The 18,747-nt window shown below is 40.1% G+C and overlaps 1 protein-coding gene across 1 annotated transcript; it reads right to left on the bottom strand.

Moving 5' to 3' along the window:
* Positions 1-2,323: 2,323 nt before the first annotated feature.
* Positions 2,324-17,807, bottom strand: LOC310962197 (apolipoprotein B-100-like; the record flags this gene model as incomplete). The annotated part of the gene is made up of 28 exons (XM_083934580.1): positions 2,324-2,350; positions 2,840-3,616; positions 3,705-3,891; positions 4,131-4,242; positions 4,345-10,347; positions 10,582-10,955; positions 11,068-11,177; positions 11,269-11,432; positions 11,593-11,765; positions 11,853-12,063; positions 12,174-12,304; positions 12,401-12,583; positions 12,991-13,196; positions 13,304-13,471; positions 13,598-13,801; positions 13,938-14,117; positions 14,209-14,404; positions 14,516-14,727; positions 14,816-14,962; positions 15,042-15,156; positions 15,259-15,703; positions 15,809-15,894; positions 15,981-16,105; positions 16,213-16,365; positions 16,478-16,619; positions 16,733-16,878; positions 16,968-17,080; positions 17,777-17,807. 28 exons carry the CDS (start codon positions 17,805-17,807, stop codon positions 2,324-2,326), a joined length of 11,121 nt encoding a protein of 3,706 aa, XP_083790706.1.
* Between the last annotated feature and the right edge of the window lie 940 nt (positions 17,808-18,747).

The following is an 18,747-nucleotide window of genomic DNA, read 5'->3' as shown; positions in this document are numbered from 1 at the left end:
CACACAGAGACAGAAATCAAAATGGTAGAAAAACAATCTTGACGAAAATTGAAATGCTTAACATGGATAAGTTCATCTCTAAGACTTCTGGTTTTAAAGTTACAGGCGAAAACGTAAAGCTTGTTGTTATAATGCCACCATCTGGCCCAGAAATACACAATACCAACAAGTGTGAAGTAGATCATATACACACAATCACACACACACACACACACACACACACACACACACACACACACACACACACACACACACACACACACACACACACACACACACACACACACACACACACACACACACACACACACAGACGCACAGAGACGAACATAGAATAGTGTGATGAATGGTCTTTGATAAAAATAAAACTGCTGAAACCATGGAAAAGTCAGCATCTCATCAGTGAGTGATGGATCAAGCTACATCAAACTACTGCTTGATGAACTCTATCTAATTGAGTAGCTGATATCCTGGCCTCAGAAGAACATCTTTGCGGTTATATTGCTTTAGGGAAGTTGGTGCTCTTCAGGGCGGTGCAACTGGTGGCCCAAAGTAGAGCCTAGTAAACATGTTGTTGAGTTTCTGTTTGCTCCTGTTAGTTAATAAATAATTGTACACATTTGCCCTGTGTGTGTCTCTCTGTTGGCAAACAGCAGGCTTTTGAAATTTCATAATAATGATAATAAACTAATGCTAGTTGGGCATGGCCTAGGTTTTATTTTATTGCATAACATTACATACAATAAGAGTTGTAACTTATGCGGTACCCAATATTTGTTCACAGGCAGCCGAAAAAGTCTAGAAATTGCTTGAATAGAATGAAAACTTTACTCTAAGTGCATGTTTGATTACACTTGTGGAGGGCAGCACTCTGAAAGTCTTACATCTGACTGCCCGTTATCTTCTTGTATCTTCAGGAACTAGTTGATAATATGTTCCAGTACTGTTAAGGAGAAACAATCATAGATCAAACTTTTCAGTTTCTGACAAAAGCTCTATGGGGTTCAGCTGAATTTGCCTAGACTTGTTTGGACTTATTTTATCCAAAAATATTTAATATATTTAGACTATACTGAATGAACTAAACACACGACTACTGCTGTACTATATTTTTTATGCTACTTGGAACACTTGCTTAGTGAAGAGTAACCCTTTTCTGTTAAGTTTGACAATTTGACTCGATTTCAAATGCATTTTTTCACAGTTGGTTGCAAAAAGACGGATGAAAGATAGATTTTAAGCATAACCCAATCTGATAGGTAATTGCTGATAACCAACACTGCATGCATGTATGCTTTTTTGCCATTCTGGGTTTCATTAGCAATCAACTTTGGGTAATGTCTTTATAAAACTACAAGACTATAAGTCAGGCATCCACTATGGAAGATATCAACCCTAGCCCCAACAACACAAAAGTTATTTTTTGGTACTGATTAATTAACCAACATGTGGTCTCTCAAAGTTATATCACAGTAGCATTAGACTATAGTTTTAGAATACATTCCAGTGACCCCCTCTGGTTGCTAATAGACGTTACATTTTTGCATCTGTCGGCTGGTCCATCAGTCTGATATTCCAGAAACACACAGCTGATATCGACATTGGCATCCATGTAGTGACAATACATAATAATATATTTTTTTAATTGACAAAACAATGACATAATTAAGAAAGAGTAACTCTAATAGCTATAATATCCAGCATGCTAACATATTTTACATTGATGTATTCAGTTTGTTCTAGGTGTTTTTAGCTTCTTTATCTTTTGGTGGGAGGGCTATCTGTGTCTCTCACTTCACTCAGCAACCTTGTATGTCACCTGGTAGTCATTGAAATTTGACCTCAGATAGAAACATTCAATGATGATGGCAATGCAAATCTTACTTGATAAACGCTGCTCGAATGGAGGCTGGGCTTTTTTTCTTCTTCTTTTAAATAAGAACTGTGTCAGATGGAAATGCTGCCCCCAGATTTAACAATGTTCAGGTATATTTTAACTTAATTAATGAACCTTGTTTTTATATTTGGGACTTATACATTGATATGTAGACTGACTTAATGGCACTTTCAAATTCTGGAGACATTTGATTGTGTAAATGTATATTGCACACAATACACCTATACCCTGTATTATAAGTAGTTTTATATAATTATAATTAATATAATATATTTGTAGTTTTGCAGCCAGTTAAATTTAAATTTAATTGTCATCTTACTTGTCATCTCAAGTGCAACCAGCACTAACATTTTCATGCATGTATTATGGTAAGGTAGTGTTCTTAAACAGAAAATAAAGAATTGTTGCACTTATTAGCAGCATTATTCAGTAAACCCTCTTTATTTTACACAACTATCAAACACAAAGATAAACAAATGAGACTTACGACACATGTGGTATAGAGGTTTTTATATGTACTGTTGTTACACCATTATTATGTTCTCATCCAGTGTTTTTTCATTTATTTTTTAAGGTACTGTACTCAAAATACTCACAAATAAAACTGATGAAGATAAACGATAGCTTATGTTCATCTAGATCTATTTTTGAGCACTTACACATTTATGTTAAGATAATACTGTAGCACTTCAAGGAGTTGCATTCCAATAGTTTAACTTATTAGTAAAGGTGGAATCAAAGATTAATCTCAAGCTTTCTACCCTTAACTTTTACATAAGCCCTGTAATGAGCAGGAGCCTGCTGCAGATAGTCAGTAACGGTGTGGTAAAATCGATTTACTACAGATCTGAAACTATCCAGGATGTAATTAACAGGGCCATTTATAGACTCAGTGTCCACAGCTGTGTTTGCATACTCGGTGATTGTTTTAACTAAGCTTACATGCTTGTCATAGAAAGCATTAATGTAGACAGCAATGGCATCAAGGACATCAGACTTTAGGGTGTTGTCAACAAAGTCCTGAGCTTTGTCAACAAAGAGTTTTAAGGTGTCACCCAGTTTCTCTAGGAATGTGTCTAGACTCTCAAGGTGCTTCAGAAGATCAACAATAGGATTAGGCATCGTCTTTGCCCAGTCCTTAATTTCGTCAATTATTTTGGCTCCAGCCATGACATCACCAATGGGCATTGTGACCTGAATTTTTCTGATCATGCTAAAGATGGCACTGAAGAAATACTCTACATTAACAGTCACCAGGTGTATTGCCTTCTCAAACATAGTAGTAATGCTGGCAGTCATCTTATTGAGCACCTCAATGAGAGGGGTCATTTCTTCAGACCCAGGAAGTTTGACCTGGGTCTCCCTCAGAACCTTGATGGCATCATCCAGTAAGACCTGAAGAGTCTTATGATACAGGGCAATAGTGTTCCTAAAGAGGATGGACACCTGGCTCAGATGTGGGGCATTGTTGTTTGCAATGTTGTGGGCCTCCTCAGTATAGTAAATCATACTATTTTTCAGCTTAGCAGCATGTTTAAACACTTGGTATTTCTCAGCAAAGCTAAATAAACAGGAGTTGATGGCAGGAAGTCTTTCCTGTAATCCGCTGAGCATGATGTCAGGGGATTCCATGTTGATGACCATTTTAAGATTAATTTTATCAGCATCCTTGGCAGAAGCTTTGATGGTGAAAATATCAACATCCCTCCCAGGATCAGACTGTTTAACAGAAGAAAAAAAACATACAATGAGATGTAATACTCTTGATTGTCATTGTTCAAATATAACAGCAGTATGAGGTTCTTACAGCATAACGGCTATAAAGCCTGGCATTCATCTGAGATGGGGCCCTGCCATTGAGCTGAAGACCCAGAAAGCCAGTAGATGGGATAGAAAAGGTGGCGCTGATTCCATCTTTGCGGACAGCACAACGCAGGTTCATGTCAGTGAAGGCAGGACTGGTTATGTCCACATTCAGGGTTGCACGGGAATCACTGTAGAGACAGGAAGGAATATGTCACATTTTTTTGGTAAAGAAGGCAACTTTACCAAAGAAAGATTACTATTTAACATATACTGTATATATATTTATGAATATCATCATAGAGTGACTTTTTTTGAGATACGAGTAATGCAAGTAAGTAAGTATGTACAGTATGTGATCTGGAATAATAAGTCGTATTACAAGTGTAAATTCCAAAATATCGCATACAATGCAGATGTAATCTGTTACCTCAGTGTATGTGAAAGAATGTGTTGAATGTCCATGATCAGATCGGTGTGAGTGAAAACTGCCTTCCCAGTCAGGCTTGCACCAGCATGTTCAAAGTTTATGATGATGGAAGCTGTTGAATCACATCGACTTAAGTTAAGTAATAAACATAAATACATATATTATGCTTTTTAGTTAACATGCAAAAATGATATGCTACAGAAAAAATACTCACAGTCCAACTCATATTCCAAGAAGACAATGGCCGAGGTGGCAAAGGACCTAAAATTGACTTTGAAGACAGGAGCACTGCCCTCTACTTCAGCTGCCATGTTTGTGGTATACAGTGGGCTGACAAACCTGCCGTTGGCTGAGATCTTCTGCTTGGCGGCTGTCACTTCAACAACAGTCTTCTCAAAGATGGTGAGGTCACCCAGGTCGCTTGGCTGAGTTATATCAATCTCAATATCAGCAGTTAAGGAAGAGGTTGGTTCAAAGTCAATGGTAGCCTGGGCAATATGCTTTCCTCTGGTGTTAAAATTGAGCAAGTTTGCCTCGTTGTTGCCAGTATACTTCAGCACTGCATACACACGGCTAAGGGAGGCTTCAAGAGCAAGATTCTCATTTACATCCATGCCAATGACTTTGGTGGTGCCATAGTTAAGTTTAGCATCAGCAGTAACCTTGGAGGTGGAGCGTAAGCCGTCATTATTAAGATACAGATTAATATCATTATCCAGGACTCCCAAAAGTAGATAGTCTTCAAACACTGTGCCATCCATGTTGGCTTTAGTAGATGACTCCATGGACATGTACTCAAAGGTTCCCTCCAGCTTCAGACTGTGGTCTGCCTCTGCCTTTCCAACAGCCTTGATCATGGGGACATTGTAATCACCCTTCATTGTGAAGGTGGAGACAGCATTTGCTTTGGTTTTGGTGTCTGCAACTAAATTTTGATTTGCCTCCAGATTGAATATAGGGAGGGCAATTTTTGCAACAGTAGCCACAGAGACGGCAGTTTCCATAGTCTCGGTACTCATACTGATGGTGCTGTCATGAGTGCCTTCAATGTGACGATTTTCGAGAGACAGGGAATTGGCCAACTTGATTCCTCTCTTGGTGGTCAGACTGGTGGTGCCATCAAGTTTGGCTTTTAGACCCTCAAACACAGAGGCTGTGTTAGCTCCCAGGCGAAGCACAATGTCATCCTCAGCATAGAGTCCAGCATTGACATTCAGATTAATGATGGCAGACTTGACAGACAGCTCTGTGATCAGGTTACCCAAAGAGGGAATCTGGATCAGACCCATCATATCAACAAGGGGGGCAGCTTGGCTTTTCTGGTAAATAATCTTAGTGTCAACATTAACAGTCTGCTCAGTGGTAGTCAAAATGTGTTTCAGACCAGTTTGGTCATACAAGTCAAGATCACTAATAGCTGGGGTGTGTAAGTCAATAATTGGAATATAAATCTCAGGAATGCTGATGGGTTCTGTCAGGAAATCAAGATTTGCTTCCCCATCTGCAGCAACACGGATGGCAGCCTCTTTCTCATTGTTGTCTACAGTAAAGTTCCAGAACATTTTGTATTGATTCAGACGGGCCAGAGTTACAGTATTGACATGTTGTGTGTCAGGCCTAAATGTTGCAGAGTAATCATTCTGGAGATCAATTTTGGCAGTCAGAATATCATTGAAATTGACCTTGGTGTTTCCCTTATTCTGAATGTTAAAGACAACCTCTCTGGGACAGAGAGCAAAATCGATCATATTGTATAGTACTCCATTGACAATTCCAATTAAATCTGTGGTATGGGTTGCCTTCACCTCAAGCTTCATGTCATGTAGATTGCCGTTTACCGATCCTACTAAAATGTTGTTTTTGATTGTGGGGCCTTCTGCTTCAGAGTGAATTTCAAACTTGAAATAGCTGAAGATGACAAAGTCAGCACTCAGGGTCTGTCTCATCTTCAAATGGAATGTATCTGTGTCACTCACAAAGTTCAGCTTGACTGTACTTGGATTAACAGTAACTAGAAAGTCACTCTTGTGGGTACTGTCATTAGAGTTGAAGGTGGATGTACCCTGATTTCCAACAGTTATTGCAATGGAGGTACCTTCTTGGCGGGCCACAGCTTTTTGAGTTACAGATGTCTCACTAGTGAGGCCAATAGAGGGGAGATTGAGCACATGCTTATAGGAAGTGTCAATAGTGGCAGATAAACCATTCTTGGTGGCTAAGAAAGCTTCATTTAAAAGCTCAGCATTGTAAGGTGCTGTAGTGACCTTCAGTGTGGTCTTGGCTGAGACCTGGGCTGAGAATTCATTAATTGTCACAGATGCAAGGTGGTCCAACGCAAGGAAATTATGAGTGAACGTAAGTGTCTCAGCAGCAATCACACGGTGTCCCTTGGAAACACCAATATTAGCAGTGGAATCCAGGTTGAAGTTAAGGATTTCAAAGCTGAAAGATGTCCCTTGGGAAGTCAGAGAAGCTGTCAGTTGAGGAGTCTCATCTACATCAATAGAGCCCTGAACTTCAGCTGCATTCCTAATAGTGTAGATGGGGGAGTTGACTTTCATCTCATAACTCAGTTTGCCAAATCCTGGAATCATGAACTCACTAGGAATTATTGGTAGGTTAAATTTCGGGAGTTGGAGAGACTTTACAAGTTTCTCTGCTGGAACATGGGGGAGAGTGGGAAAGGAGAACTCATGTGAAGTAATCTCCGGAAATGAAAACTCAGGGAGGGCAAAAAGACCGTTCAGAGTCAGGTCTCCAAATAAAGCACCCATATCAAACATCTTCATCTCAAAGTTGAGAACAAAATCTATTAAGTCAATGATTCTTTGTTTAATGTCATTAGGTGAGATGGTTGTGGCTTGCACAGTGTGGAAGCCCAAGATAGTGAACTCAGGGATGTCCAGCTGTGTTATTTCAAACTGGTTAAGCTCATCTATGCTGATCTTAATGGGAGGCACAACAAGATCAGTGAGTAAAATTGTAAAGGATGGCACATGAATCTCGGCTTTCTTCAGTCCAGTAATGAGCCCCTCAATGATCTGCAATATCTCACCGACAATTTTTTGCTGAGGTGCCATTTTCTTAATGATCTTAACCATACTACTGAACATATCAGTGGTAATTGTTATGACCTCAGTAAAGCACTCATTTGCCAACTGCAGATAAGAGGTAATTTCAGCATTGACATCCAGTTTTGAAATTTCCTGCTTTATAATGTCAGCAAATCCCTTCAGATTGATTAACACAACCTGGTCAAAGATATCCTTCACATTTTTCACAAAATCTGCCATTTTAATCTCCCCCATTTGTTCCACAGAGCCCCTAACAGAGGTCAAGACAAAGTTTCTTGTTGCCTCAAGATTCTGGGGGATTTCAAGAGACTTGATCAAGTCATTCACATGAGCAGTGTACTTAGCAATTATTTGGTTGGCATAATCAACAAAGTCATTATAATCAAATGAATTAATTTTCTGCTCAATGATGCCAATATATAAATTAAACTCTGAAATGATAGCCTTAACCTTGGTTTTTTTCAAGTATTCAGTAGCACTCTGGAAGACTTGCATGAACTTTGTGGGGATGTCTGCTTCCTTCACTGTGTTGGCTACAACCCTGAATGTTTCTTCAACTCTGAACTGCTTGATGAGCTCAACAGCCTTTTCCAAGACAGCCTGGACCTTTTTGTCAGCCTCAAACTTTACAATCAACTCTCTCATCTTGGCATAGAATGTGTTGATCTTACCTAGGATGTCAAGGTCCTGAATCATTTCCTTAATGTAGTCTGTTACATCCCTGAAAATCTCTGAGGGAAACTGACTCACAAGTTCGTCAATGTGGGATTTGAAGTTGATGGAGGAAATGTACTCCTTCAGATCAACAACAAATTTCTGCATGTCAAAGGTCTCAATGATTTGTTTCATTTCATTCAAGATTATCTGGAGTTTAGCCTTGACTTCATATTTGGAATCAATGTCACTCAGGAATGTGATGCTGCTATCCTTCAGTTTTTCTAAGTCGATCTGCTGGACCATTTCACTTAGGGTATCGATCACATACACAACCAATGCCTGGATGTCATACTCCTCATTAATGGCATTCAGATGTTCCTGCATCTGCCGAATGAAGTTTTCAGGTACAATCTCTTTTATCATACCAACAACGTGTTGGATGTAAACTATGAGATCAACCAGCAGTTTCTCAACAGTAACCTCCAGATTTTTCAAAGAGGCTTCTACATCCTCCATGGAGATTGCATAGTTTTGTGTCAAATCATTCAGGTACTGTTTCAGCTCAATAAAATTGCTTTCTATATTCAGATGAGCAAAATAGTGACTTACGTGTTGTGAAAGAGCCTCAAGTTTAGTCTGAATGTCCTCATTGTTAACATAGTTTTGCAGTGTCTCTGCAACATGCACAACAAGCACACTGATACTTTCTAAGAAGTCATAAATACTTTCAATTATAGGAAACTGAATTATGTGAGTATTTGTGCTCTTGTCATACTTCAGGAATCCGGAGATGGAGAATTCCTGGTTCTCTATGGAATCTGTGTTGAGGATGTTTGTGAGGATGGTGCCAGAAACCTCAATTCCAGTTCTTTCAGGAGTGTTGTAAACACTCAGGTCCTGATTAAGGGCATGCTCATTAATTTTGGACTTCATTCTAAAACTAGTCTTCTGCTCTTGGAGTGACAGAACAGTATCCATCTTGTTATCAAATGTGGTCTCAAGAGAAAAACCAGTATCCAGGTGCTGGTTTACTGATGCTCTGCATTCATGGGAGCTAGCAAAAGCCAGGGGTTGTGCTCTAAGGAGGAACTTGCCATAGAGCTGGGCACTATGTTTTCCATACATGGTCATGTCTCCATCAGCATTGAAGATGGCGTCAAGGTTGAAATCAAAAGGAACAATGCTGCAACGGATGGTGTGGTCAAACCGCATTGGCTGTGAGTTGAAGCGAGCATCATTGGTGAACCTGGCAGCAAGGCCGACAACTTCAAGCTCGGTGTTGTGGCTCATGTGAGTTTCAAAGAGCTTTCCAGTGGTGCTGCACTTTGCATTAGCTGTCATATCGGCATAAATTACCTGATAGGTGTGTTTGATCTCTTCCTCACCATAGATGGCTTTCAGGCTTCCAGTCAGGTCCATCTTGTAAAGCTCGGTCTGCAGCTGAGCCTCATTAATGAAGTTGGCTGACAGAACCTTCAAGTTGTTATAAACATTTGCAGAAGCAGTGTAGGGTTTCAGGTCGATGGTGATATCATGAGTGTAAGAGGCATACTCACTCGCAGTGGCTTCTGCCTTTGAGTTGAAGTCAAGACCAGAGACAGCAATGTTCAGAGTGTTAGCATTATCAACCATGATGTCACGCATTGCAGCCTTGTTTGTAATGGATAGAGTAGCTCTTGAAATATCAAGCCCAGCATTGAAGGTGTTTTCCAAGGACAGGGGGCTCTGGAGGCTGGTTGTACCACTTGTGGTCAAACCGTCCTTATTTATTTTCAGAGTTGCCTTGTGAGTAGCCTCATTCTCAAGGAGCTTCATGGTGAAATCGCTGTCCACAGCCAGACCACTGACATCAAGAGAGGCTGTGTGCAGAGAGTAAACACGGTTTTCAGAGTGGTCTGCATTTGTCTCCATTCTCATGACGACTTCAACGGCACCAGCAGAGGCTTCAGCCTGGTTGCGGATCTTCATGCCAAGAGCAAAGGCATTTGCCTCACATTTCAGTGCCAGCTTGCTGTCTTTGAAGGAAAGCTGAGCAACATGGGTCAATATGTCTTCAAAGGCATTTGTGTTAGACACAACAGAGAAATCACCATTGGCAAGGGTTGCTGCAATTACGTTCTGGGACTTAACAATGGGGAAGTCAATTTGAACCGTAGAATCAATCTTTGCTTCTGGCCTGAATGGGAAGATGGCAAATGACTGCCTTGAAATGGTTTTGCCATACATGGGTCCAGCCACGAACTTTCCCTCAAAGTTGCTATCAGCAGAGAGTTCTTCAGTGTTGATTCCAGTCATGCCAATGTGCTCAAGTTTAATATTGAGACCAAGTGGGCTTGTGGCTTCAATCTTGCTGCTTGATTTCAAATTGATTTTGTCTGTGATGGTGGCATCCTCAAGAATGCTAATACTGGCTTCAAGGAATTTATGAGCCAATGAGCCTTTCATATGGGCCTTGATGGAATCAGTGGTGGCCAACATTCCAGATCCTAAAGAAAACAACAAAAAACAACAAAAGAAAAGATGATTGATAACAGCTTAATTTATCAAGAGACACCGTGACATTGTACCTGAACATAAGTCACATTGTTTAATGTCAGTGGAAGTTGAAAACTGTAACTGAAAACTGTTGTATCAAGAGTGAACAACACATAATTTTAACTAAGTGAAAGATAACACTGTAAGAAATCCTAAAGTCATGAATAATATTTACTATGAAATACCTTGCATCTGAATAGAGAGGATTTCAAGAGGGGAGGTTCCTTTCACATCAAACTTAGCTGAGTAGCTTGGTGTCTCAACAACATCTTTGCCAGCAACAACTGAGGCCTCCATGTTGTATAGGTTGCTCTTCATCAGAGTTGAAATCTCAGCTTTGCCAAAAAGAGGAATGGACAGAGTAATGCTCTCAGGGACAACAAGCTCTGGGATGGGAATTTCCATGGAGACAATTTCCAGTCCAAACTGGGGTAGAGACACACTAGGTGTTGTCAAAGCTGGTGGGAAGTTGAGCTCTTCCGTTGACTTTCCACCAAGAAGGAGGGGGATAGCAATGATGAAGTGCTCATTGTTGAAGTGGTAGACAGCCTTTGCCTCACTTTTGTGAACAAGAAAGAAAAATCAATAAAGATCCAATAATAATAATACAATTTTCTTAAAAAAATAAAAATAAAAATAATATATTGATCGCCGAGTTCTTTAAGACTTACGTTTTCATGAACAGTGTTTCCGGCAGTGAAATCTCAGGAATATCAGGCACTCTGAAGCTCTCAATGTAAGGGATATCAGCACCGTACCTTTCCAGGTGTTTTTTTGTTGCCTAGAGAATAAGTAATGATGTTCTATACTTACTCCAATTAATGAAAAAAATTCAAAGATACATTAGTCAACTAACAATCACAGATTCGTACCTCCACAAATGCCTTGAAGATGTGATGGACTGTCATATCAGTCTCCCCTACCCGCATTTGAAGAACATCATTACCATACTTTTTAATATTGTCAGTGTTTGGAAGGATGTCCGAGATCTCAGAGTTCACATCTGATTTTAATTCAACTTCAATTTTGGTGGCATCTGTAAAGAAAAAGTTTAAAAGAATCCCAAAACATTAGAAAGATAAAGATTATGACATTAAGATAAATGATCTGGACCAACCATTTAAGAAAGTGGTTAAAGCAATGCCAGTACATAAGATTCAGGAAATATACATATAAACACTAAAAACGTAGCTTACCATATTTCATTGCGATTTTCTGCTCAGAGGTAGCGTCCATGACCTTGATTTCACTCTTGAGCTCCAATTCCAATTCTTCATCACGTTTCATGTTAGCTGTGATAGTGGCATCAGCATTGATGGAGGGGACAAGAAGTTGGACTTGCAGCATACCTTCCTTCATGGCCTTCAGACTGAAAAATGTATGAGTGAGTTAGCATAGTCTCAATGATGAGGGTGACATTAATGTTGTTTTTGATGATTCATGGTTGATTTCTTACTTTGCACGGCCAACCAGGGAGAGCTGAGGGATGTTTTTGTTTATGAAGTCAAGAGAGATGGAGTGAGTTCCTTTGCCCTTGGTGTTTCCATCAACAACACCCACCCTGAGTCCAGCCTCCACATCGTAGTCAGGGATCTGGAGGTCAGCTGTGATCACATTCTTTCTTCTGTTATATTTCATGATTGCTCTGGCTTCTGTCGGCTCTGCACCTGTTGTTGACCAACGATAGAGCAATATTATATTACTCCATAAACCTTCTGGACAACTTGAGCCACTGAGAAGACGGCAAAGTTGTACAATATTGTTAATAGTCCATTACCTTCAGCCCTCAGAACAAACTTCACAGAGTCAACCTTCTGTCGACCCTCTTCCCCCTCCTTGAGAAGCTCATAGGCAAGAGTGGCTGTGTACTCAGTTACTTCACCAGTGGGATGGAGCTCCACAAGAAATCTATCATGATTAAAAAAAGAAGCAAGTATTTATCAGAAAACTAATTTAATTTGAAAGACACACATTTTGCTGGTGGTTCAAAGAGTCAGAGCTTACCTGCTGTCTCCAGTGAAGGGAAAGTATGGGGCTGTCTCTTGAGAGAAAGCATCAGTGTACTCCAGTTCAGTGCAGTATTTTATTCCAGCGTATAAGAGAGTGCACTCTCTAACATCAACCTTATCCCTCACCATAGGAGGGATGGTCTTCACCTCTGAACCAGTCACTGCTACCAGGGTGTTGCTATGTAGGAAAGTTACAAGGATAACAGTAGAAGATTATTATTTAAAATTCTGTAAAAAAAATTGTATTATGCCAAAGTAGTAGCTGTACCTGGACTGTCTTATTTACTTCATTGGTAATTATTGAAAACCTATACAGTATCCTCTGTGCGGAGTAACTCCTCGTATTCTTTAATTACAAATTACCAAGTGTAGCTGTCCCTAAATACTGTATATCTTGTCCATTTTTACTTTCTTTGTAGCTTAGCTAATGGTTGCCTCAAAACCAGAAGTACAGTATATTGTCTCCCTAGTTGAACTCATACTATCTCTGTCACTAACAATGCTGGCACTTGTGCCTTGAATTTACTATAAGTATGAGACAGTCTTATCATATGTGATAACGGGCCAAAACTCCACATAGCTTACGTCAGTTGGATGAGCTTTGTATGACGCCTTGGAGCAGGGATGGTCAGCTTGACATTATCACGTTCCATGGAGATTTTGGCACTGAGCCCACTCTTGTGGAAAATGTTAGTGTGCATCTCTAATCCAGAGTCCACATATTCAGGGATGTGGGAGCCAATCTGAGTTACAAACTCAATGCCAGCAGAGGGCATAAAGGTGACTTTGCTCTGTTGAATCAAAGTAGATATAGGTGACGTGTTGATCAGAACTTAATAGTAATCCATATTTATTTGTATGAAAAAACATTTTTGGAAGTTATTTTAAAGACAGTTACCAGGTCACGAGCAATCTTCAATCCACCCTTGATACCAGGGGTGAAAGCACCCGAGAGTGCAATCCTCAGAGGCACACCAGTGACAGTAGGCAGGAAGAATTCATTGTCCATGAAGATGTAGTGGGCAAAGATTGTGTTGTCAGCCTTGGTCATAAGTGATTTCATGATCTGTTGCAAAAAAAACAAAACAAAACAAAACAAAATATATAAACAGAAATGTAAATCAAATGAAAAGCAAAATTGATACTTAAATCTGCCATTTTAACATTTCAAGTGGAAATAACTTTTATTTACATCAGTGGGGAACATCTTGAACATGCTGTCAATCATCATGGCAGCAGAGTAGGCCATCTCTGTGATTTCATTGCTCTTCAGATATCCCAGCTCATTTCCCAAAAGTTTCAGATAAACCATTGCCTCTGGAGACTGTGCAGTCTTCATTTCTTTCACAAGTTTGTTGAGGTTGCGTCCGATCTCCCTTATCAGGTTCTGGGAGGCCTAAACAGAAAAGTCTGTACTATTACTATGAATTGCCATTGGAACAAATCCAACCTCCAGGATTACTAATACAATTTACATCAATGATATGTGATATACAGTATATGATATTGACAAAACAGATATCTCCAAATACCTGTCTCTTCATCCTGTCCTTTTTCAGAGCAGGCACCATGTTCTGCAGGATCTCATTGACGCTGAGTGGCATGTTGTCAGAGACAAAGTACATTGTCTTCAGGGCAGTGTCAGGGAAGAAGCCATTTTCTCCAAAGAGGGCATCAACAGTTGGCTCAAATCCTTTCCCCTCCATTCCAATCTGTAAAGTTAATACATTTATAATGCATAATAATAAAACTCTTCACCTTTTTTTTCTTAAATTTTGATTCAAAATGGCTCATAATGTTGACCTCCATCATGTCGATGTCATAGCCAAATGCCTTCAGAGTCATTTCAAGCATGACCTCCTTGGGCAGGTAGCTGGAACCCTCGAAGATCATGTTGCCCTCCACGGATCCGATTTTGTAGTTACGAGAGAACTTGGTGGGGTCCATTGTGGGCCCGACCTCATTACCCTGCAGGGCATCACGAATCTTCTGTCTCAGTCTGTAGGAAAAATATATTTTACTGTTTAACGACAAACCAGGACACTTACCATGTAGTAAAACAACACATTTAAGAAATATAAGGATAAATCTTAAACTGCTTTTCACTTACTCTTGGGTCTCTGGCTCAGTTGAGGACAAAATGTTGGTAAGGTGGGAGATCACAAAGCTCTTGACTTGTGTGTCCTGCTCATTAGGCAAGGCATTAGTCAGCTGGGCCAGTTCACTTGGCTGGGGGTCCTTCATAAGTACCAGATATGCAGCAATACGCTTTTGCATGGGACTGGCACTGTCCAAAAGTACCTGCATGAGAATCTCCCTGCCCTGTGACCAATAGACATCAATAAAATGAGTATACAGTAGAAACAATTATTCTTATAATGTGTCAAATCTTTGAAATGATTGGACTTTCCTCCTCAGGGACAGCAGTCAGCCTGAACACTTGGATGGCAGCCTGCTGCACAGCCATGGAAGCAGCAGGTTGGTTCACACACTGGATCACAGCAGATCTGAGTGCTGGGCCAGCAGATACCAGAGCTGGAGCCATGTTTCCAATAACCTACAATCAGGGGACATCTTAATATTCTGCTTATTTGTGTTGGCACGCATTGAAATGTTGAATAGGAAAGGTTACTCACTCTCAATGTCATGAAAGTGTTCTCCTTGTCAGCAGAACAGTCACCCAACTGGGCAGCCATGAACTCAGCAACAGAGTAGATCTCAGGGATCAGTTTTGTCTCTGCTTTGTAAAACCTGGAAAAACAGATATTTAGAATTATTTAGGGGCAAGCATGTTTTTTTAAAACATAAATCAGTTATTTAACCTTGGAAGAAAGTGTGGTTAACATCACTCACCTCTTGACAACATTGCTCAGGGCATACATGATGGACTTGCTGGGTTTGAATTTGGCCATCTCGAGCATGTCATTGATCAGGAGGGCAGAAGGATTGGATACGAGCCCCATAGCAAAAACTCCGGCATCAACCTCAAGTGAGGAGCTGTCAAAAGTCCTGAGGATCTGCATGATGGCACTGCTGCACTCAGGGGTTCCACACTGAGCCAGGACCTGGTAGGTCAGGGAAGGAGACACTGCAAGAGCTTCAGGAATGGCGGGACTCAGGGTCTCAGTCTTCATTCTACGGACCATGTTGACCAGCTTTTGGAAGAGGTGGGCCCTCTGCTCACTCTCGGGCTCAGGCAGAGTGGCCAGTTCTCTCAGAAGGTTCAGACCTGCATCTTTATCCTGGACAACACTCTTGTCTTCAACAGCGTCCATGTGCAGACCCTTGACAATGTCACCTATGATACAAAAGTAAAATTTTGGATTGAGTTGTTCATATCTTTACTTCCATTTTTAATAATTAGCCCAACATAAAAATAACATTGATAAGAGGAGCAGCTTACTGCGGTAAAACACTCTTTCGTTGTGAGGAGAAACCTCAACCAGAGTCAGTTCTTGTTTTCCAGTGTTGGTAACTCCATATTTTCCCCTGTGGAAAGGACACAAAGTTGAAAAGTAAAGTAGAATCCTTCGTCATTTCAATACTTACATTTAAGTATTGTAAGTTGGACTTACTTGTGAGAGAAGGGAATGAGAATGTGGTTTTCAGTGCAGGAACCAGAGGTCATGTGTTTCTTCTCATTGTCAAACTTGTAGTTGCATATCTGAGAGCTTTTGACCAGCTGGGCAAGAGGGTAGTGCTGAAAGACAAAGAATTTAGATATAAATTCAAATTACACAAATTACATTATTCTTGTGTAATGATTTTTTAAACGAGACCTACTCGTTTGTTGCTTGGATTTCTTACCATGCCAGATATAAGCGCCAGTGGGCTGGTGTGATCTCTCATGGGGCGGAATTGGTCACATCTGGAAAGGTCTCTGGTGAGGCTAATGTCAGTTACAATGTCCTCTCTAGTGTTAATGGAATAACTGGTCTTGCATTTGCCATGGATAGTGGGCTGAAGTGGTTTTGAACAGAAATACGGATATAATTGAATTGCTGTTTGGAAACAGTTCGCACATGAGGGAATGAGAGGTGTTGAATTTTTAGCACAGTAGTAGGAGACTTACCATATTCTTGTCTTCTTCCAGCAGAGGCACAGCCAGGGCAGAGATGATACCCCTTTTGATGTTAAGGATGGTTGTTGTCTCACCCTCCTCAGGGAACAGTTTCACGTCGTACACCCCCTCAACCACAAACTTTAGAGGATATCTACAGAAAATGTGAGACTTTTACCATTTAGCCCTACAGCAAATGGGTTGAATTTCATAATGTGTCTTCATGCAACTGGATGCATAATGAGGAAAATGCTTGATGCAACTTACTTCTCCATTTCAGCAGCAAATTCATCAGAGCTGAGTGCAGGACTGAACACAGGGTTGCCCTCTGGGCCCATGTCCACCACCTCACTCAGGCTACAGCCAGTGGTGCGGATGATGAAACTACAAGTCTGAGGTACTTCAATTTCAACCTGTTATAAACGATTATTTAAGCTGCTGGAAATAAAGTATGTACATTAAATGGATTTAGTAGAAAGTAGGATGATGATGTGGCATGTACCTTGCAAGTGGCCTTAGGTCCATTCCTCAGATATGAAGCACCATTAATCGTGTTCAAGGACTCTGCTTCGTACAAGTATTCATACTTGTGGTAGGCTTTGTACCTCTGGTTTACTGGTACAGAAAATAATGATGTTATATTAGATTTCAATTTGCTGCAAGGAGTCAGAAAGCACAAAAGTTTGCCTTGACAATTCAGCCATGATTTAAGTGTTACATGGATAAGGCCCTGATCAGACAAGGTGCATGTTAGCAGCCTGCATATTTTTGTAGTAGATTTCAATGGTTGTGAGGTGTTTTTGTTTACTTCTTTTTAGTGTTGCAGAGCATTTTTCCAACCTATGTACCTCACATTTTTGTGGGAGCCCCCTGAATGGTTGAGTTAAAAAAAAATCCACTCCACAAATTTCAGTTCATCTCGGATATCCTTAAATATAGTCTTAGTTTTAGATTTCTTGACCAGCTGCATTATCATTAACAAGTTGATGTTGTGTTGTGGAAATGTGAAAAAAGCTTAACTTACTCGGACATGCTCTCTGCTCCTCTTGGGCATCTGTGGAGATAACTGTAAGAAAATCGAGTTAAAAATGTGTTTCCTCCCTCATGAAAATACTTCAGATCAGAGTTTTCATTTTGGTTTGTTTGCTTTAATACTATATCCATGGTATCCACAGTTAAAAGCAACGTGATGTAATTCAAACAAATACTTACAAGTCAAGATAAATATGGAAAGGAGTAGGAAAAAACAGAGCTTTGATGCCCCCATCATGAGCTCTCTGCAACTCTGCTTTGGGCTCCTTCGGTGAGTACTCAGAGGAGACTGAGGCCTCAGCCTCCTCATCGCCCTTTTATACCGACGGTGTTCTGTATGAGTGGTAGGTGGGAATTACATACGGTACTGTCACAGCTCCAAAGTCCACTGAACAGTATGTATTTACACTGTACGTGTGGAGGGACAAAGGCAACTAGTTTTATAAGGCTTCCCTTGAATATGATCGCCAGGTTTCGGTCTTTTCGTGTTGAATTTTTACACACATTCAAGTAGCATTCTGCTTGAGATCATTTAAAGTTACAAATAAACAGAAGAGCTTCATCCTAAATATAACAAATCAAATTCACCCACTCTGTTGATATCATTCCAGAGAAACAGCTGTTAGATTGAGCATAGTTTTTATTCATGAGTGCTAAAGAGTCACCTTTCTATAGGTTTATGTCAAGACTGCATCTGCATTAGTACATTTCAATCGACTTCTTAAGTTCATTATAATATTATGGCCTCTATCAATATTAAAAATAATTACAACTCTAATTTTACTAATCAACAGCCAATTTTAAAGGTTTTAAACACTGCATTTGCACTTCCTCAATTAAATGGTGGTGTATAAAGCTGAGAACCATTCATACATTGCATAATCATATTGTTAAAAAGATCATTCAAAAGCATAACTCAGAAACTGTGGAGTTATGGCCCCTGGTTAATGATAAGGGGTTGTAATACTCAACATGTTGTTCTCAAGCATCTTGTGAAAGGAGCAGTGGTCTACAGTATGTGTCTGCTTTGTAGACATGATGTTGAAAACTGTAAATTAGGTTTTACGTTCTATTAACTGGTTCTCTCTTTTGGATAACAATACCCTAATCATGACACACTTGTGGATGTGCCAAAGGCATAGTAAAATTACCTCAAGGCATAACTGCTCCAAGGATATTAATGATATGCAAAACATGACCCAAGTGTTAGTCAAAGCATTTTGTAACATTTCGAAGGACATTAGTTTATA

The sequence above is a fragment of the Echiichthys vipera genome (genome assembly GCF_963691815.1).
Source record: "Echiichthys vipera genome assembly, chromosome: 19".
Classification (NCBI taxonomy): domain Eukaryota; kingdom Metazoa; phylum Chordata; class Actinopteri; order Perciformes; family Trachinidae; genus Echiichthys; species Echiichthys vipera.
This window is presented reverse-complemented; position numbering and strand designations above follow the sequence as displayed.